This window comes from Delphinus delphis, chromosome 16 (genome assembly GCF_949987515.2).
Source record: "Delphinus delphis chromosome 16, mDelDel1.2, whole genome shotgun sequence".
Taxonomy (NCBI): domain Eukaryota; kingdom Metazoa; phylum Chordata; class Mammalia; order Artiodactyla; family Delphinidae; genus Delphinus; species Delphinus delphis.
The window spans coordinates 9,768,144-9,791,471 of record NC_082698.1 but is presented as its reverse complement, the minus strand read 5'-3'; the positions used below and the strand labels follow the sequence as shown (position 1 = coordinate 9,791,471).

The window sequence follows — 23,328 nt, the reverse complement described above, 5'->3', positions numbered from 1 at the left end:
TTTAAAAAAGAGACACAGGAGACAATCTTATACTTTTCTGATTCTAGCTACTGCTGATGGCTTGTGACGCCTGAAGGCCAGCAACCACCTTGGAACTGTGAGAGGAGCAGACCAAGAGGACAAGCATCCACTGAGGACGTCAGCCAGAAAGCCATACTATCTGCTCCCGCTTCGGCAGGAGAGCTTCTCCAAAGAGAAACGCTCCCAGGCTGAAAATACAATTTCCATTCATTTCAGCCAGTTCCTGAGTCCACAAATCAGTACTGATTTAGGCCAAACAGTACCAAGTCCCATTAAAATGGTCACAATTATGGTTAACAGTTAAAGTGAGCAACGACAACACAACAAATCAAGATGACTTCTTTTCATAATGACTCTGTTTTCTAGCTCTCATTAAATTCCTCTGTGATTACCCTTTGCTTTAATCTAAGACTATGGCCACAGAGAAAACCTAGCTGACTGTACTGTTTATACAGATCAACGTTTATTTAAAACACACACACAAAGAACAGTAAAACCAAAATAATTCGGTAAAAATGAATTTTAGGGAATATTATGCACAAGAATATAACTGCTATCACCTAGCAAACCGCTAGGAGGCTCTACTGCAACACATGTGATCAAAGAAACTATGAAAATGACCACATGGTGATTTTCATTTTGCAGTGCTCAACATTAGCAAGACAAGCAAAATCAAAATGTGTCATTATGTTAACAAATGCCTCGTAGGCCCAAGTCTGGGTATTAAATAAAATGCTGTATAAAGATGAATTCTCGTAAGCCAAGTGGGCACATTTTTAGGTATGACCACACAGGCAAATTAAGTAACTTTGCCGAAACTCTCTCACACTGAGCTGTCAACAACTTCACAGATCAGTTCAGCTCAATTCAGGAAATGAGTCTGCACAGCTCAACACAGAATGATTTCCATCGACGTGGAAATCTACAACTGTATCTAGTGATTTCCATCCTACAGCATGTGTTTCAGTCATCTGTTGCTGAGTTAACAAACCACCCGAAAACTTAGAGGCTTAAAAAAACAACAATTAATTATTCCTCATGATTCTGTGGGCTGGCTACAGCTCAGCTAGGTGGTTCTTCTGCCCATCTTTCTTAGGCTCAATCATACAGCTGCATTCAGCTTGCTGCTTGGCTGGGGCTGAAACATCCAAGATGGCCTGAGGCCTCCCACATGGCCTCTCATGCCAGCAGGGTAGTCAACCTTTTACATGATGACTGGCTTCAAAGACAAAGGAAGCAAAAGCTGTCTGCCCTCTTAAGGCTTGGGCCTGTCTGAAGTCTCAGACATACTTTTACAGTATCCTATTAGTCAGCACAAGTCACAAGGCCAGTCCAATCCGTGTTGAGGGAAACAGAATGTACCTCTGATGGACAGAGCAGCACACACAAACAGGGTACAGGGTAAGAGGAATTGATGATGGAAAGCTCTGGGAATCATCTATCAAATGATGGTCCTTCCTACACATAAAGATAGACTCTTCATTTCAATATGTCTTCATGACAGTTTACTCAATAAAAGAGTTTGTATATTTCAAACCTGTTAATTACTTTAATTTGCTCTACATTATAAATGTATTATATGGTGTTTATGATTTCTTCTGCTAACTTTGGGGTTTATTGGTTCTTCTTTCTCTAATTGTTTTAGGTGTAAGATTAGGTTGTTTATTTGAGATATTTCTTGTTTCTTGAGGTAGGATTGTATTGCTATAAACTTCCCTCTCAGAACTGCTTTTGCTGCATCCCATAGGTTTTGGGTCATCATGTTTTCATTGTTATTTGTTTCTAGGTATTTTTTGATTTCCTCTTTGATTTCTTCAGTGATCTCTTGGTTATTTAGTAGTGTATTGTTTGTATTTTTTACAGTTTTCTTCCTGTAATTGATATCTAGTCTCATAGCGTTATGGCTGGAAAAGATACTTGATACGATTTCAATTTTCTTAAATTTACCAAGGCTTGATTTGTGACCCAGGATATGATCTATCCTGGAGAATGTTCCTTGAGCACTTGAGAAGAAAGTGTGTTCTGTTGTTTTTGGATGGAATGTCCTATAAACATCAATTAAGTCCATCTTGTTTAATGTATCATTTGAAGCTGTGTTTCCTTATTTATTTTCATTTTGGATGATCTGTCCATTGGTGACAGTGGGGTGTTAAAGTCCCCTACTATGATTGTGTTACTGTCGATTTCCCCTTTTACGGCTGTTAAAATTTGCCTTATGTATTGAGGTGCTCCTATGTTGGGTGCATAAATATTCACAATTGCTATCTTCTTCTTGGATTGATCCTTTGATCATTATGAAGAGTCACGTACCACAATGTTCACTGCAGCTCTATTTACAATAGCCAGGACATGGAAGCAACCTAAGTGTCCATGGACAGATGAATGGAAAGAAGATGTGGCACATATATACAATGGAATATTACTCAGTCATAAAAAGAAATGAAATTGAGGTATTTGTAGTGAGGTGGATGGACCCAGAGTCTGTCATACAGAGTGAAGTAAGTCAGAAAGAGAAAAACAAATACCGTATGCTAACACATATATATGGAATCTAAAAAAAAAAAAAAAAAAAAAAAAAGGTCATGAAGAAGCTACGGGAAAGATGGGAATAAAGACACAGACTTACTAGAGAATGGACTTGAGGACACGGGGAGGGGGAAGGGTAATCTGGGACAAGTGAGAGAGTGGCATGGACATATATACACTACCAAATGCAAACTAGATAGCTAGTGGGAAGCAGCCGCATAGCACAGGGAGATCAGCTTGGTGCTTTGTGACCACCTAGAGGGGTGGGATAGGGAGGGTGGGAGAGAGACACAAGAGGGAGGAGATATGGGGATATATATATATATGTATAGCTGATTCACTCTGTTATACAGCAGAAACTAACACATCATTATAAACCAATTATACGCCAATAAAGATGTTAAAAAAGCTTTACAATATGGTGAAGACTGTAACTTAATATGTCTAAATCTACACCAGAAAATCCAAATGAAACATTGTCATAGTTACAGGTACAGTCACTTGGTGCCACTTTATGCACTGGATTACAATTATGTCCCCCCTCAGATGTAACCTCCATTAGGGCAGAGCCCATATCTATACTGCTTACAACTGTATTCCCAGTGTCTAGTGCATACCAGGTACCCAAGAGACTGTTCTTTCTTAGTTATAAAAAATATTCCTATTTTAAAATATATTCCTTCTTTCTTTAATATCAGATAAAAATATACTTTGTAGATTTTTCCATTGTATATTTTACAATATGGCAAAAATATATCATTACTAACGCTTGAAGCAGTTATGCACTAAGAAAGAAGATTTTAGCTATTAATTTTAGCTATTATTGTACTTATATGCTAAATTTACCCATTCAATCTTGAAAATGAGAAAAATTTTAATAGTGTACAATTCACTTTCTGTGAGCTATCTTTTATTGGTCTCTAGCTCTAGCCCTTCAACTTGAAATGAGAAACATTCATACTTGGACCAATATCCATCTTATAATTTCAAACGGCACATTTTCCAGTTAAAAATTCCCATGTTTAAAAGCAGTTGTTTTATTCCCCCAAAACTGAGCATTCTCATTTGCTCACAATAAAATATCCTTAATTGAAATGAGAATATCTTTACTCTTCAGTGACCTAAAAATGACGTATCTTCAATCATGATGCAATGAAAACAATTTTCTTAAACTAACAATACAAAAATTAAGAACAACATGTTCTTGAAGATCCAAAAGTATTCAAACCACCATGCCAGGAAAATGCTGGCTTTACAAAATTAACTTAATATTCAAATATTTTATCATTCTTATCTCACGAATATTTACAAAGTCACGAAATATAGTACAGATTTTCAGAACTGTCTTTCCCAAGAAGATATAATGTGAATATGATATAACATATTGGGAAATTTTTAAAGTTTTGTTTAAATGGTTAGTGAGTATTCCCCTCCACCTACCTTTTCCACTCTGGGCTGCAACCTAGTTTTACAGGTTTTAATAGTGTTTCCAAATTCCCAACAGATATTAAATTTTGGGGATTTGGAAATGAGAACGTGGGATTCCTGAAAACATAAGTTATTCCTAAAATACTTCCAATATTCTTCATATTCTTTACTCATTAGTATGAGTAATTAAAAATTGTTTAATAAGAAATATCATTTCAAGTAATACAGGCATACCCCGTTTTATTGTACTTTGCTTTACTGCTTTTTGCAGATATTGCATTTTTTATAATAGAATGTTTGTGGCAACCCCGAGTCAAAAGCAAGTCCATCAGCACTGTTTTTCCAACAGCATTTGCTCACTTTGTGTCTCTGTGTCACATTTTGCTATTTCCACCAGTGAAAAGATTACAACTTGATGAAGGCTCAGATGATGGTTAGAATTTTTTAGCAATAAAATATTTTTTAATTAAGGTATGTACACTGTATTTTAGACATAATGCTATTGCATGCTTAACAGACTACAGTACAGTGTAAATATAACTTTTATGTGTACTGGGAAATCAAAAAATTCATGTGACTTGCTTTATTGCAATATTCGCTTTATTGTGGTGGTCTGGAACTAAACCCGCAATATCTCTGAGGTGTGCCTGTATTTACGAAGAACTTTAGGCTACAAAGAATATTAAAACACTGGAAACTGCCAGCAAACATTACTAGGTACTATTTCTAATAACCTAACATTTGGGTCTCTTACCATGCTAACAGCACTACAAAGAACTACAAATTAAGATTACCAGTTTATGATCTTATTTTGCTTCTAAGTTATCCCTTGAAACACCATTAATATACTTTATATATAAAGTGAATAATATTTATTATATTTACACTGTTACGTACCTTGTAAACAGCAGATAGGGCCACAAAACACATAACACGGCTACAGCTACAAAGAAGACCGACTAACTGAAGGGTGACTGCCCTCCTCCTCCTTTTTTATATGAATATGCATGACACTGTCACCTATTCATTCTTATTTAAATGCTCCTTCTCCATGAAATGTGCTTCCCTGTCATAACTACTCTTTTTTGAGGCCTCTCTTCCCTTTTAATTAAACCCTTTCCTCTTCCATACCCTATGCAGCAACCCCACTGCCTCCTAGGCCACTTACCAGACCACTGTATTGACCTGATTTTACGTAAAACACCCCCAATCTTCACCTATGTTACAAGTTTTAAGAAGAAGGTTCATGTTTAAACCTTTTCACGTCTTCAGAGCTTAAAGCAGCGCTCTGAGCAGACCAGAGGTATTTGGCGACTGTTATTACGGCAGCATGTATGCAGTCTGTCCCTTTATACTGCTCTATGCTTCCCAGAGCTTTTACAGTGGGCTACTAATACTTGGAAAACATCAAAGGGTTTCATTAAAGAGAGTCATAAAATTTAACATCAAAAAAAACCAAACAACCCAATTAAAAAATGGGCAGAGGACCTGAACAGACATTTTTCCAAAGAAGACATACAGAGGGTTAACAGGCATATGAAAAGATGCTCAACATCACTAATCATCGGGGAAATGTAAATCAAAATTACAAGGAGATATCACCTCACACCTGTCAGAATGGCTATTATCAAAAAGACAACAAATAACAAGTGCTGACGAGGATGTAGAGAAAAGGGAACCCTCATGCACTACTGGTGGAAATGTAAATTGGTATAGCCACTATGGAAAACACTATGGAGGTTCCTCAAAAAATTGAAAATAGAACCACCATACAATCTAGCAATTCCACTTCTAAGTATTTTTCCAAAGAAAAACATCAATTCAAAAAGAGACACGCACCTGCTATGTTCACTGCAGCATTATGTACAATAGCCAAGATATGAAAGCAACCTAAGTGCCCATCAATAGATGAATGGATAAAGAAGACAGGTGTGTATGTATGTGTGTACACGCACACGCGCGCACACACACACACACACACACACACACACACACACACACTGGAATATTACTCAGCCATAAAAAAGAATTAGGGCTTCCCTGGTGGCGCAGTGGTTGAGAGTCCGCCTGCCGATGCAGGGGACACGGGTTCGTGCCCTGGTCCGGGAAGATCCCACATGCCGCGGAGCGGCTGGGCCCGTGAGCCATGGCCGCTGAGCCTGTGCGTCCGGAGCCTGTGCTCCGCAACGGGAGAGGCCACAGCAGTGAGAGGCCCGCGTAGCGCAAAAGAAAAATAAATAAATAAATAATAAATTAAAATTTTAAAAAATATAATAAAGTTAGGCCTGGAAATTAAAATAATAATAATATTGTAATAGCTTTATATGGTGACACATAATTACTAGACTTCTTGCTGTGATCATTTTGTAATGTACAGAAATGTCGAATCACCATATTGTACACCCAAAACCAACACAGTGTTGCAGGCCAATTATACTTCAATAATAAAAAATACAATAACATAAAAATAAAGAGAGTCATAAATGGTAAGACCTTTTGTTAAAAGGGAAATTCTGAAATATACTTAAATCTGAAAATAATACAATGAATTACAAAGTAAGAACAGTGGAGACTGTAGTTCTCATTACAGAAAGCTTCATTTCTGCGGCAGCAAACAGATTTCCTTAATTAACCCATTCAAACCCTTTCAAAACTCCAAATTCTGTGCTCTGAGACAAAAATCATATTAAAGATTCATTTTACCATAATGAAAACCTTACAAACATCTGAAAATATTGTGCTATGGAAAATATCTTACTACTTACACCGAGCTCCAGTTTTTCTGGAGTGTGACTGTGTCCAAAGGAAACAAAGCTACAACTGAATGGGGGGAGAAGGAATGGAGGGGGGAGAGGGTGACGATGCACCTCAAGAAGGTAGATTTCTTAATGGGCACTACTGTACTATCCCAAGTAAGCAGGGCCCTACTGAAGTTCTAGAATAGCTGGGATATATTCAGTGAATTCCTACAGATTAACCTATATTAAACAAATATTAAGTGCCTATTTTGTCAGGCGCTGTTTTAGGCAATGAAGAAGTTAGATTCTATGAAAAGTTTAAGACATTTAAAAATAATTCATGATTTACATAAAAATGTACAAGCATGTTAAACTAATGTGATTAGAAACTACAAAAGCACTAATTTTCATAACTTGACTCTATAGCAAACATGTGTGAAAATCAACTTTACCTTGTATTTCATCTTGGGACATGAATGAATGTAGAAACCCATATAGTAATAGCTGAGTTGAGGTGTTTTCTCATGAAGCTGCCTAGTAAAAGCAATTTCTCTGCCAAAAGAAGAATAAAGATCAAGGTACAGTTAAATTTAGTTCCAAAATTCAAAGTACTGTACAATTTGGTAACACATATTTGATAAAATCTGACATTAAGCTATCAAAATAAAAATCCAAGTGTTGAAAGAAAAACAATTTTAAAAACACTTTCAGATGACTTTTACTAAAGAGACACCAAAGGAAAGTATATTATTCTAGCAAATGCCCCAAAGTTCTGGTTTTACTCTTTATTGGGCATAGCAGTGTATCTCAAATTCAAAGAGCATAAAAGTACAAAGATCTATTTAATACAATTCCTTATTATTCATTATCACCTGGAGTTCTCAAAGACTGGATTTATCAGGTTAAAAACAGGACAACAAATTTTAGAAAGCTCAAAAACCAACAAATTTCAGGAAGAATACTACTATGACCATTTACATGCAAACACTTTCAACTATATATGACATATTACTCTCTATGTCCAGATGCTACTTTAATATTTATTTTCTCTAAAACTAAAGAGGGGGGAAAACCGTGCTATCTCACTGCCTTTTCTCTATTTGTTGGCACAGGCAAGGATTAACTGAAAAAAGAAGCTGTCAGCAATGCCTATGCTCGACGTGGTTTTAATTTGCATCCGGATAAATCTGGGCACAGAATTTCATCCTACTTGTCCAACTGAATGACCGCTTGTGTTCGAGAGCTTTAAGCAAAGCTTCGGTACATTTCTAAAGTATGAGAAAAATTGTTTTGTTTTTATGTTTGTTTCTTGAAGGTTTTAATTTCCTTTTCTTTTTCTTTGTTTTTAGTAGCAATGGTTGCTTGAAATCCAAGGAGAGATTTATTAAGGGAACAGTGTGCATTTTGCAAGTTCAAATTTAAAGCATTGAAGGGTCGTTACCCTAAAAATTCATCTTTACAACAAAAGTATTTCTAAATCCAAACAGATTGAACATTATTAGGCTAAAACAGAATAGATTCTATTATTCTCAGAACTAACCCACTCTTAAGGTTCAAACTGAGGAAGAACGCAATGATACAGCAAGCAATGCAGGACCACCCAGCTCTGATGAGGACGGCAATACCCACTGGCCCTCCTACTCGGCCCTGCTCATCTCAGCTAACTGCAGCACCACTCCACCACCAGCACCACTCCAAGCCCCAAGCCTATGATCCATACTTAATTGTTCTCTCCCTCTCACCCCTGTGTCCAACCCATCAACAAGTCCAGTTGGCTCTATCTCCAACATATACCGTGAATCTGACCATTTCTCACCACCTCCACCTCAGGTATTTTGGTCCAAGCCACCATTAGGCCTCCCTTAGACGACTCTAACAGCCTCCCAAATAGATTTCCAGTTTCCACTCTGGCCCCTCCATAACCTCTCAGAGCAGTCTAAGTAGTCTTTTACGATATTAATCAGGTGAGGTAACCTCTCCAAACCCTTCACCCTCACACTGGGTTGGTATCACACTTAGATAAAATCCAATCTCCTGACCATTACCTATAAGCCCTTCTCCATCTGTCCCCTCATCAACACCACCTGCCTTGCTGCCATCCTTGCACAGCACTGCCTAGGTCCTACCCCATTTCCTAGCCCATAAGGCCTTCCTTCTCTTCATTCCAATGACCTCAGGGCACTTGGACTTGCTACCTTTGACCTGGACGTCTATCCTCAGATTCTTACATAGCTGGCTCCTATTCTTCTCTCCTGGCTTTTCAGAGAGGTCTTTCCTAACCACCCTATATAAAAAGGGCCTCATGCCTACTACCATAATTTCATTTTTGTCACAGCACAACAGAGTCTCTAAAATTGTGTTGTCAGTTTTCTAATTTACTGTCTGCTTTGACAAGGCTGGAAACCCTGTCCTATGCACATCTACAAATAGTTCCAGGACACACAGACTGTGCTCAAATAAACATCTGTTAAGCAAATCAATTACATTTCTAAAATTCATCTTGCTAAAAAAACAAAAAAAAAAGAAAGGAAATAAATTCCATGCTCATGCTCCCCAATTCAAACATTTTTAAAATCTGTAGACTAGATTACATAAAAATCTAGTAATCTGTAATCTTGATTACAGATTAAAATATAAAAACTCTTTATTGATTCTACGATTGCTTAAGAAACTGAAGAAATGGAGGAAAAATTTAACAGGCTTCACTGAAATACATTAAAATCAGGAATGGAACTGGCAACTTGTAACCTACTCTCCCCAATTTTGCTTCATAATGTCAGTCTCCTGGCTGCCTTTCCTCTTCTATAAACTCAGCAATTCAGATTCTCAAGAGCACGGAAACAGATGCGGTGCCAATCTCCTCACTCTCCACTGACCCCAACTTTCGTGCTCTCAGGCTCCTCTACTACCTCCTCAAAGCCCTCCAGCTCCAGAACTTTCCAGAGATATACCAAGCAACAAATAGATTGCTGGGAACAAATTTTGTTGGGAATTATTTGCTATCTCAAATGCAGTGGGATTTCTATATCTCTTTGTTTATTGAAAAATGAAATATTTCATACAGAGGCTGGGATTTATTATCTAAGAATAAATATCATTCTTAACATTTATCTGAGAAATCTAGACAAATCCATGCCTACACATTGTGAAGTGAGAGATACATAAATAAAAGAAGAAAATGGTAATAATTTCAAAGTACTGACTGATTCTGATACAAAGAACAAGTATCTTTTCTGAAATACACACTTCTAAAGTTACAAAATGTGAATGCTTTAAATTATCAGTTCTAATTTCACAAAGAGTTAAAAGATACTACAAAGAATCATGGATTTTTTTTTTTTTTTTTTGCGGTACGCGGGCCTCTCACTGTTGTGGCCTCTCCCGTTGCAGAGCACAGGCTCCGGACGCACAGGCTCAGCGGCCATGGCTCACGGGCCCAGCCACTCCGCGGAATGTGGGATCTTCCCGGACCGGGGCACGAACCCGTGTCCCCTGCATCGGCAGGCGGACTCTCAACCACTGCGCCACCAGGGAAGCCCCATGGATGTTTTTTAATTAGTTTATATAAAATGTAATTAAATACATAAGAAAAATAAAAGATTATTATAAGGATCAGTCGTAAACATTGTATATTTTTTAATTTGCTATGTAACTTGGCATTAAGATAGGTCATGTTGAAAATATCAATATTGTGTGCCACTGAAAGACACAAAAATATCAATTATGGACCATATTTTTTTTTAATCAACTAGTGATTTAAAAAAAATCAACTCTCCTACTTTTATAATTCAGAGAAAAGCACACACACAGTAAATAAAATAATCTCAAAGTATATTTTATCAAGATGTGAAAAACGTGACCATCAGAGACAAAGAATGGGAAAAGCAAAGAGAAAAAAGTGATAAAGAGGGAGAAAAAAGAGACTCAAGCTCCCAAACAACATAAAAATAATTCTCAACGCTCCTTCCTCCTCTACCACATGTATATGCAGACAAGCAGCAATAAAAATAAAAACAAATATTTTCATGAAACAAGACTCCACTATTTTCATTATTAGGATAATGCACCTAAAAATATCTGTGCTGTGTTGCATATATTTGCAGCCATGGACATAAAAACGAAATCATCTTTCAATGAGGTCATAGAGTCAAGTGGACAGTCAGGGACTCTCTGGTCCTGTTCTATATACTTTATATAACTGTATATTTCTTCCAACAGACTGCCATTGCTTTAATTCGTTTACACCAGATTCACGTAACCTTTAATTAATTATAAAAATATATATACAATAGTAATGACAAGAGAAAATATACAAATAATGTAACATTTTAAAAAAACATTATGTGGCTCTGACAGGGGAGCTTAAATAAATGCATAAACTAAACAACAAAAGTATCACAGTGACTTCTCATACATTAGACCAGATGGATACCTTAAAAAGCTAGGGAATTACCATCAGACACTGTGGCCTCAGTTCTAAAAGTGGTATTTCTAAATATCAATATATAAGAGACTACTAGAGCAACAAATTATTATGTACTATCCAATGGGATTTCTGCTGTTTATAATAAAATATAATCAAATGAAGAATTATTTGAAATTGTATATGACCATTACAATTGTCAAAAGCAATCTTACCGGAGTGCAGAGTAGACACCCAAAGACAGAAACGAATAATCAGGATCGTAGTACAAATATACAGACGAGACACAGTATGGAAGGACGTCAATCACCCCCACAGCAATGATCTTTCCATCAAGCCAATACTGCTGGTGAAAGGAACCATAACCACAATCTGGTCCATACGGGGGATTCTCTGCCTGAGAAAAGGTAGACACACAAACATGAACAGTTTGTCATTTTTCTCTTTATATTAAAAATCTGAATAATTAACCTCTTTTACTTGTATTCTACTCAGGTTAGTAAGTCCTAAAGTTTCCTCTTTGTTGCCATCATCTTCCGGCTCTCAGAAGAGTCATACCCTGCAAAACTTTTTAGGTGTAGAAACGCTGAAGGAACAAAAGAATAGAGAAAAACCAACTTAAGATTTTTTTCAACTTGTTTTAAAATTTGCCGTAGGAAATATAAAATCTACAGGATAAGTAAGCACTGTTAAACTCTGTTCTTCTGTTCCACACCAAAGTTGGGAAAGAAATGGTAAACGATAGAAAGATGGGGAACATAAAGGCAAGGGTTGAGTGCGAACAGGAGAACTATCCCTACGCTGCCAGCCAGGCCTGATCTGTGGCCACCCCTGCACTCGTAAGGCATATGAGCTCACAATTTTTTCTAGGTAAGAGTTCCTGTGTAAGTGAGTGCTATGACATTTCTCTCTGTTAGCCAAAGGAAAGTAAAAGTTATTTCCTTATCATTATCTTAATATACCTATAATCCCACAGAAGAAAATCCCACAAATTTTTGCTACAGGTATCTAGAGATTTCACAGTGTAACCATTTTCTGTAAATAGTTAGTTGAATGATATTTCTCATTTTAAAGTTCAACATGAATTTAAATGAAACTGTTATTAAAAGAAAACCTTATAATGAAAATTATGAAGCACCATAAAAAATGCTTTGCTAGAGACTGAATGAATGTTAGAGATGAACAATTTAAGTGAACAAATACAACAAAACTTGTGTATCATGTTCACACACTTAAAGTCACAGAGAGTGTGTATGGGAAAAAAAGCTAGAAGAAAATAAAGGAAAATGAAAAAGCAGGTTTGCTAATACTAAAACCAGAAAAAGACATTAGAAGACAGGAAATCTACAGAACAATCTCTCATGAACATAGATGCAAAAATCCTCACCAAGATACTACGAAATCAAATCCAACAATGTATGAAAAGAATTATACACCAGGACAAAGCAGGATTAACTCCAGGTATGCAAGGCTAGTTCAACATTAGAGAAGTGATTAAAAAAAGAAAAGCAATTAATGTAATCTAACCATGAAAAGAGGCTAAAAGAAAAATCGTATGATCATATCAATTGATAGGGAAAACACATTTGACAAAATCCAACACCCATTCATGACTAAAAGCTCTCAGCAAACTAGGAATAGAGGGAAACTTCATCAACTTCATAAAGAGCATATACAAAAAAATCTACAACTGACATCAGACTTAATGGTAAGAAACTGGATAATCGCCCCCTAAAATTGGGAACAAGGCAATGATATCCTCTCATCACTCCTATTCAATATCATACTGGAAATCCTAGTTACTGAAAAGGAAGTAATACATACAGATTGGGAAGGAAAAAAATAAAATTGTCTTTGTTCACAAATGACATGACATACTATGCAGAGAATTCCAAAGAATCAACAACAAAAATTGAAACTAATAAGCAATTACAAGAAGGTTATAGGGTACAAGGTTGATATACAAGTCAATTGCTTCCCTATATACTAGCAATGACTGGAATTTGAAATTAAAAACACAATACTATTTACAAAACCACCAAAAAAATTATACACCTAAGTATAAATCTAAGAAAATATGAATACATACAGAATCCATACGCCAAAAAAACCTACAAAACTATGACAAATGGAATCAAAATGTAAACAAATGGAAAATATTATATGTTCATTTCGATTGAGGTGTCCACTCTTCCCAAGTAGGTCTCCAGATTTAATTCAATCTCAATCAAAATCCCAGCCACTTATTTTGTGAATATTGACAAATTAATTCTAATGTTTACATGGAAAGGAAAAAGAGCCAGAATACCAACACAATACTGAAGAAGAACAAAGTTGAAGGACTGACACCACTTGATATCCAGACTTACTATAAAGCTACAATAATCGAGGTAGTGTGATATTGGTGAACAAACAAATTAAACAGCAGAACAGAAAATAGAACCCAGAAATAAACCCACATAAATACAGTCAACTGGCCTTTGACAAAGAAGCAAAGATAATCCAAGACAGAAAGGACAGTCTATACAACAAATGGTGCTGTAACAACTGGACATCCAAATACAAAAACAGCAATATCTAGTCACAGACCTTACCTCTTTCAAAAAAATTAACTAAAAATGGATCATAGACTATGTAAAATGCAAAACTATGAAACTTCTAGGTGATAAACAGGCAAAGATCTAGGTGACCTGGGGTTTGGCAATGAATTTTAAGACACAACACCAAAAAGGACAATCCATGAAAGAAACAACTGACAAGCTGGACATCATTAAAATTAAAAACCTCGATTCTGTGAAATGCACTGTTATGAGAATAAAAAGTCAAGCCACTGACTGGAGAAAATCTTGCAAAACATATCTCATAAGGAACTGGTATTCAAAAACATACACTCTTAAATTTCAACGATAAGAAGACAACTCAATTAAAAACCAAAATATCTAAGGAGATGCTTTACCAAAGATGATGTGCAGATGGCAAATAAACATATAAGATGCTCAAAAGAATAAAAAAATAAAGATGCCCAACATCATTTGCTGTTAGGAAACTGAAATTTAAAAAACAATGAGAGGGCTTCCCTGGTGGCACAGTGGTTAAGAATCCACCTGCCAATGAAGGGGACCAGGTTCGAGCCCTGGTCCGGGAAGATTCCCACATGCCGCGGAGCAACTAAGCCCGTGTGCCACAACTACTGAGCCCGTGTGCCACAACTACTGAAGCCTGCACGTCTAGAGCCTGTGCTCCGCAACAAGAGAAGCCACCGCAATGAGAAGCCCACGCACCACAACAAAGAGTAGCCCCTGCTCGCCACAACTAGAGAAAGCCCGCGTGCGGCAACGAAGACCCAACACAGCCAAAAATAAATACATAAATAAATAAATTTATAAAAAAAATAAAAACCAATGAGAGTACTATACAACTATTAGAATGGCTGAAGTCCAATAACCTGTATATCAAATGTTGATGAGGATGCAGAACAAGAGGAATTCTCATTCACTGATGATGGAAATGTAAAATGGTACAGACACTTTGGTAGAGGCATAAGCTACCAAGCCAAACTCACACACAAAATGGAGAAACCTTAAATACATATTGCTAAGTGAATGAAATCAGTGTGAAAGTGCTACAGAGACTGTATGACTCCAGTTACATTCTATAAAAGGCAAAGCTACTGAGACAGTAAAAAGATCAGTGGTTGCCAAGAATTTCGGGGTTTGGGGGGAGGATGAATAGATGAAGAAGCACAAGGGACTTATAGGATGAAACTGTTCTGTATAATACTGTAGTAGTGCATACATGACATTATGCACTTGTCAAAACTCACAGAATTTTACAACACAAAGAGTGAGCTTTAATATATGCAAAGTGAAAGAAAATTAGGAGGGTAAGGGATCCCAAGAAGGAATGCAGATGGTGACAAGAGAATCTACCTGTATACACATGAAAACATCTTACTGAAAGAGGCTGGGGAGGGGAAATGTGCTGACCTAAGAAACTTTTGGGGGTCTATAAGAATGAAGGCGGGCTTCCCTGGTGGCGCAGTGGTTGGGAGTCCGCCTGCCGATGTGGGAGACATGGGTTCATGCCCCGGTCCGGGAGGATCCCGCGGGAGGATGCCGCGGAGCGGCTGGGCCCGTGAGCCATGGCCGCTGAGCCTGGGCGTCCGGAGGCTGTGCTCCGCAACGGAAGAGGCCACAACAATGAGAGGCCCGCGTACCGCAAAAAAAAAAAAAAAAAAAGGATGAAGGCAAAAGAAAATCTGCACATAAGCATTGTATTCTACCTGATAAAGTTGTTTACCACGAGAACCAAAGGTTAACAATTCTGATACTGATATACATGTATACTGGAACTGAACAACTACGTAAACGGACAGCAGATGGTAGGAACCAAGAGACTCACTACTGGAATGGAAATTTACAGATAAGCAAGGGGAAGAGGCCAGAATGATCCATGGGGCAATGGATTAGAGCTGGAGACATGAGTACGAACTCATGTTTAGCTTAATATAGACACAGATGGTTACATAAAGAAATATTTATAGGTATGCATATACCATAGATATATTCATACAAGGGTTAGTATATGCACATTTATCTCTTTGCTTTGTCAGATGAGAAGACCTAAAAAAACAACAACCCAGTAGCAACAAACATACCTAACACACAAATCTTGGTTTCTAACATCATTCTGCAATAAAAAGAACCAGGGCTGCTTGGAGAAAGGGCTGATTCCAGGGCTGGGGCAGGAAATACACAAGATAAGCCTAGAGCACCTCATAGTGCCAGAAAATAAGGAAGTGCACAAAAAAACAAAAACAGAAAGCAAACCCACACTGCTGGAGGTATATCAAAGGGGCACAGGAGCCAACCAGAAGAGCTCCCAATGGCAAAAGCTGGAACAATTTGAGCAACAAAAGAAAGTAGTATTGGATTATAACCCAAAATACAAAATAAATGTCCATGAGTCCATACTGACATAAATAATTGGATAAACGAATAAATGAGGCAGAAGAGACAAATCTCCCATGCAGAATTCCAAAAGTTTATGCAGATACTCTGCCTAAAGGTAGGGAAGCATAATTCCCCACTACTTAAGTGTGAGCTGCACAGTGACTTCTTTCCCAAAAATACGGTGTGGGAAAGCGGGGGGAGAAGTACCTGCATGGGTGATCCAGGTAAACAATAACAAGAGAAAATTTACTAAGGCGCTAGCAGCATCAGTGATTTCTAAAACGTCCACTGCTGTAGTTAAAATGGTGCTTGGGTAGTAAATACATCTTTAACCTTTTAAGAGCTTCCACTAACTACTAATATAATAATAAACTATGTCAGACCCTGGGTTTAGCATTCACTGTCACATATAGCACTGCTCTTTAAAAAATCATTACTGTTTCTCTAGAAACACACACAGTTTGAAGAGCAGAACAGATAACCAAACAGAAGCATTACCCAAAAGGAAAATAGAAAGGATATTAACCTGCTGAATCTACAACACCTGAATTAATCTAAATTCTTCCATGATTTCAGTTTAGTGTGTCATTCTAGGACTCATTAAATCAAATGAGTGTATTCGTTCATTCATTTAAAATGTATTTATTAAGGACATAGTAAGTATGGACTCAATAAGCATATTCTCAATAAATAACCAATATACTGCTAACCCTAAGGATAAATCAGTCCTACTTGTTGTACCAGCTTGAAATATTTTTTTTCAAACTGCAATAATCTTCTCAGTTGCCAATTTTCATCACTTCTCTCATTCCCTGGACCTCCCATTTAATAACCTGCTTCCATTTACTTCACTGGTTCGTCCTCGTATGAGTCCAGTCATGACCAACTTGTCCTACCACAGGCATTATTCCCATCTCTCCAATTCACGTGAAAGTTGGGGGTCGTCCCCATCTGCAAAGCACTTCATATAGATATGCGTTGTTTTATAATCACTTAGGAGAGAATAAGCCATATAAGCATCTACTCTGACCCCCATCCCATCACCTGAGGAAGCCAGAAATCCAGGAGTCAATTAAGCAACAAAATGATCATAAAACCATGGAGTTATTAAATGACACACAAACTGGCCTCCTAGCCCCTAAGTCAATGCTAAATAAGAAAATCAGCTACTTTTAAACACTTCTAAATAAACTCACTTTTCAAATATCCCTCATCTATCCAAGTCAGTAAATAAAGCAGCATGAAAAACAAAGTGTTTCAATGCATGGTTAAAATTTTTTTTCTTAAAACCTGCTTTGCTGTACTCCTTTTCTTTCCATCATGTTTTCTGACAATTAAAATATGAATGATTTCCTCTTCTCCCTTGTGGGGTCCTCACTGACCTAACTTTTAAAAACAGATTTCAAAAATGGAAGATGCTCCAAGTAAAGGGAGATAAGAAGCTATTTTCCTAAAACTGTATCTGAAACATCAGCACTGCTGGTTAACAATGATCTGCTAGTCTCAATTTGGTAAGTTAATCAATACTTTCAAGCTTTTCAACAAGTACTCGGCAGCTGTGGAAAATGGACTGGAAGTGAACCTGAAATACTGATTCCCTTAGCCCTCTTTGCAGCTGGAATAGCCAGCGCCCCCAGATCACTCACTTCTGGCTGGGAAAGTCTGAAAAAAAGTTAGTGTCTAACACCATACACTAAGCTGCTCTAACTAACATGCTTGATGTCTGTCTACGCACACACATATTTGCTGAATCACTTCTATCCTTCCATCTGGCATAAAACTGCCATAATACAATTTCTTTCCCTCAAACACAATCCCTTAATTCAAATTATGTAATACTTTAAAACAAGGAAAAAACACAAGAGTTTGAGGGACAGAGTAAAGGAGATAAAAACAGAAAGAACAACAGTTAGATCTGTGAAATCAGAAATCAGCAGAACGCTTGGACTGGATCTCCAGTCATTCAACAATCTCCTTAAAACCCAGACTCACTGAACGTCACCATATGCCATGTGCTTCAACGTGCTATCATCTGGATACCTGCTGATTACAAATGTGTTCATGAGTAGCAACTAGAAATTGTCTTTATTGTAAATTTAAACCATCAACAAACATAGATTTGTCACCTTCACCTCCACTAGGTTCGAAAGAGCCATATCAGTCTGTCCCTTCAATTAACTCACCAAGGGGCTCAGTCCCCCAGTATTAGAGAGGCCTCCTAAGTCACTGACTAGTCTCTATTGATTGTTTTGAGAATCCTACTTCAACTCTTGGGATTGCTACATTTCTTTAACTCCTTACTTAGTTAAGGCCTTTTAATGGTTAATACTCTTCAAATGTCGTTTATAAACACAAAAGGCGAGATAATCACAGATCATGCAGGAAAATACACACACTATTTGGGAAAGGGAAAGTAACAGCGGTGCTGCCTCAATGATACAGGCATCACGAAAATCAGTGACTCTCATACTTCTTGGTCTCAAAATCCCTTTACACTTACAAAACTCACTGAGGACTCCAAAGAACTTTTACTTATTGAGCTGTATCTGCAGATATTTACTGTATTAAATATTAAAACGGAGCCTTTCAAAAATATGTACTTGTTAATTCACTTCAAAATAACAATAGGGCTTCCCTGGTGGCGCAGTGGTTGAGAGTCCGCCTGCCGATGCAGGGGACACGGGTTCGTGCCCCGGTCCGGGAAGATCCCACATGCCGCGGAGCGGCTGGGCCCGTGAGCCATGGCCACTGAGCCTGCACGTCCGGAGCCTGTGCTCCGAAACGGGAGAGGCCACAACAGTGAGAGGCCCACGTACAGCAAAAAAATAAAATAAAATAAAAAATAAATAAATAAATAAATAAATAAACCCAATACACATAAAATTAACATATTTTGTTTAAAAATTACTGTTATTTTCCAAAACCAAAAAAAAAAAAAAAATCTAGTTAAAAGAATGGCACTGTTTACGTTTCTGCAAATCTCTTTAATGTGTGGCTTACAGAGGACAGCTGTATTCTCATACATGCTTCTGCATTTAATTTGTAGCCTTTGGAAAAAATCCCCAAACACTCATAATAGAACGAGAGAGGAAAAGGCTAATTATAAAATAATTTAGACCTTGAGAAGCCCCTGAAAAGGCATCAGGGACCACCAGAGGCTGCAGGACCACACTTCTGAGAACATTCACATAAATGTAGTTTTTAAAGGTAGGTAGAGGAGTCTATACACTGTAAACTGCAAACAGAAAGGGAGCAGGTTACAGGGACTTGAGGCCAGGATTCGGAACCAAGATATCTGGATTTGAGCCCTAACTCCACTCACTGTACATTTTCTGGCTATTTTATCTTAGCAAGACGATAACTTGACTTTTAAAAGTATCAATTTCTGAATTTTTAAAACAGGAATCATACTACTAAGCACCCTCAAAGGTAGCTGTGAGAAACAAACAACAACGTACAAACACTTCGTAAGAGTATGAGCAAATTTGAGTCCATTTTTGTTTTTGTTTTAAGGGGTCTGAATGACACATCCTAAAAGATTGTGTCTATGAAATTATATCAGTAGCTCATTTAATAGCAAAGTTATATAAACTAACAGAAGCTATCAATTTCCTCACAAGTCAGTAATGTGATTAGCAACATTTAATAGTTTATCTTTCTCATGCCCACAGTTTGTCACAGTTTTAGATAACTGAAAGAATAAGCGAAGTTATTTTTCAGCAGTTCCTCTATTTCAAGAATTTAGCTGACAACAGGAAAAATTTAACAATAAAGCTCACCGCTAGCTATACAAAAGAAAACACATCTTAAATGTTGGGGAAGGATGGCATGGCTTCTGTGATTAATGAGCTGTGCAGTACAATACCAAAGGTACTCTGTAGAAATGACATCGATATTAATGGACCAATTCAGACTTCCAGCTAAATGGTTCCCAAAATGGGTGTATATTTACTCTGATAAGGTACACCTGTCTCCTGACCCACCTGCCTCCATGTGCTTCAGTTATGTTTAAAACAGACAACTGTTAAGACTCAAAGGAACAGGCAAAGGGGGAGTCATACTCCAGGCACCAGGGACAGCATTGGAGGGACTTACTCATGGGTTCAAAGACTGGAAGAGTGAAAGTCTTCAGGGGCTGTAAGAGAGCAGGACCTGTATTCTCCTCCCTGCTAAAGCATCCAAAAGTAACTCTCCAAAATCACACACCTGTTCACATAAAAATCCACGATTTGCCAACTGATGTCCTGAATTTTTTTTAAACAAGAGTTTATGGAGAATCCCAAAGGTAATCATTTTAAGCACCTGATTAAAAGTGCATTGCTTGAAAATAACTTATTCCTGCAACTATTCTGCCTTTTGTTAAGTTTCATGAAACACTACAAATAAACTTCAGATTCATTTTAAGAACAGAAACTCACGAAGACATTCAGATGGCCAAAAAGCACATGAAAAGATGTTCAACGTCGCTAATTATTACAGAAATGTAAATCAAAACTACAATGAGGTATCACCTCACACCAGTCAGAATGGCCACCATCAAAAAATCTATAAACAATAAATGCTGGAGAGGGTGTGGAGAAAAGGGAACCCTCCTACACTGTTGGTGGGAATGTAAATTGGTACAGCCACTATGGAGAACAGTATGGAAGTTCCTTAAAAACTAAAAATAGAATTAACCATAAGACCCAGCAATCCCACTCCTGGGCATATACCCAAAGAAAACCATAATTTGAAAAGATACAAGCAACCCAATGTTCACTGCAGCACTATTTACAATAGCCAGGACGTGGAAGCAACCTAAATGTCCATCGACAGAGAAATGGATAAAAAGGATGTGGTACATATATATACAATGGAATATTACTCAGGCATAAAAAAAGAATGAAATAATTTCATTTTCAGCAACATGGATGGACAAGAAATTGTCATACTGAGTGAATAAGTCAGACAGAGAAAAACAAATACCATATGATAGCGCTTATGTGTGGAATCTTAAAAAATGGTACAAATGAACGAACTTACAAAATAGAAATAAAGTCACGGACGTAGAAAAATGTATCGTTACTGGGGGAAGGGGGGGATAAACTGGGAGACTGGGATTGACATATACACCATACTGTTTATATATATCAAATAGATAACTAGTAAGGACCTACTGTATAGCACAGGGAACTCTACTCAATACCCTGTAATGACCAATATGGGTAAAGAATCTAAAAAAGAGTGGGGACTTCCCTGGTGGCCCAGTGGCTAAGAATCTGCCTGCCAATGCAGGGGACACAGGTTCGAGCCCTGGGCCGGGAAGATCTCACATGCCGCAGAGCAACAAAGCCCGGGCGCCACAACTGCTGAGCTCGTGTGCCACAACTACTGAAGCCCGTGCACCTAGAGCGCGTGCTCCACATCAAGAGAAGCCACAGCAATGAGAAGCATGCGCACCGCAACGAAGACCCAATACAGCCATAAATAAATAATAAACTAATTAATTAAAAAAATAAAAATCAAATAGAGTGGATATATGTACATGTATAACTGATTCGCTTTGCTGCACAGTAGAAATTAGCACATTTTAAATCAACTATACTCCAATAAAAATTTAAAAAAAAAAGAAACTCAAAGGTGTGCTAAACCAGTATGGCATCAAAATTTACATGATTTCTTTAAAAAACAAAAAAAAACAAAAGACCCAAAAACTAAATTTAAAAATGTGAAACAATATAGTCTATAAGAAATTAAAAATAATAATAAATTTAATTTGGAAAATGCAAATAGCAATACTCATGGTTAATATATCACATAGCTTTGCACAAAGACTCCAACCTTGTTTCCCGTTAATACCCAAAGTATGTGAAATTAAGGGCCAATTCTGAGAAAATATATGGTGGTTGGACACGTAGTTCCCACTTAGGAACATTCCATTAGAACAAAAGATCTGCTATTAAATGAGTCTTGTTCCCCTGGCAAAATCCCACCTCCTGAAAAAGACAACTATAGCCTTGAACTAGTTAGGAACGTTACCTAATGTTTAGCTGCCAATATTCATTGTAATCTCCATCGGCAAGGAATATTTTGCATTTTGAGGTTATTTTTTTCTTCACTGATTCTGACAGTTAACACAAACTGCAAGTACTCTGATTTGATATTACACTAGATATCAATGGTTTACAGCCCATTTTATATTATAGGAGCCAAATTTACTGATCATAACCTTCAAAACACACAATTACCTTAGTTACATATATTTATAAGTTAGATAATGCTAACTCTGTAATAAGACTGCACCAAAAATTTTAGCCTATACAGGCTTATTCTAATGTGATTATTTCCTATCATCACCTATATTTCAATCCAAAGGCAATTAAGTTTAAATGATCCTTAAAAAAGAAAAAAAAAAGTACATGTAAAAGTAACAATATTTTGTTATTCTACTTTAAGCAACATTTTCTCTGCTCACAGAGGAAATATATAAAAGTTAATTTTACTAAGTAATATAAATGACATAACATTTACAGCCTGCAGATTAGGAAGAATTCATTCACTCTTCCTATTCACACAATTCTCTCAGGTTGCAGTACAGTACTTTACGCTAGTTAAACATCTAAAGGCCTCAATTTCATCAGAATCCCTGAGTTGGTGAAGATTATCCAGTCATTAGAGAGGAGCCACTTTGAGAAGGTGTAAAAGGGATCTGTAAGAAAGTTGTGATGTTTGTATTTACGCACTTTCTCGGTCTGCTATAATGCTTATCTATAACAGGTACTCCTCAATTTCCTACCTCAAGTTTTCTCTACGAAACAAGTTATCACTTTATTAAAAATATAATTAACATGTACGAGTGAGACCATATTAAGGACAAAAATAAGATAAATAATATTTGGGTATGCAAGTTAACAGGATAAGACTTGTTTTTATAGAAAGAAGTGAGTAGAACCATTCTAAGTAAAATGTCACCTTGCTTCAGAACTACGGCAAGCTGTAGGTTAGGGGAAGCTTATTTTATTTGCCTGGTTTAAAATACCCGAGTCAGAAAAGAAGCTATAAAACACGTTAGAATGTTGGCTAAGTTCACTCAGTTTTAAGGGACGTCTTCATCTGAGATACTCTTACTCATTCTACAAGTGAAAAAGTGAGGGTCAAGGTGATTAAGGGACTTGCCCAAGGTCACACAGCCAGTTTAGGAGAATGTTAAGAAGGATCTGGAATTCTCAACTTTCAGTTCAGTGTTTTTCTCAGCGGACAT

At 37.2% G+C, this 23,328-nt stretch overlaps 1 protein-coding gene across 8 annotated transcripts in view; it reads right to left on the bottom strand.

The window, feature by feature from the left end:
* The window catches only part of ATE1 (arginyltransferase 1), a 160,072-nt gene that overhangs the window by 77,911 nt on the left and 58,833 nt on the right, over positions 1-23,328 (bottom strand). For all 8 annotated transcript variants that reach the window (XM_060033924.1, XM_069541502.1, XM_060033928.1 and 5 more), the window contains 2 exons: positions 11,352-11,533; positions 7,166-7,265 (listed from right to left, as the gene is read on the bottom strand). In XM_060033924.1, the coding sequence (XP_059889907.1) occupies positions 7,166-7,265; positions 11,352-11,533 (282 nt within the window). The remainder of the gene's footprint in view (positions 1-7,165; positions 7,266-11,351; positions 11,534-23,328) is intronic.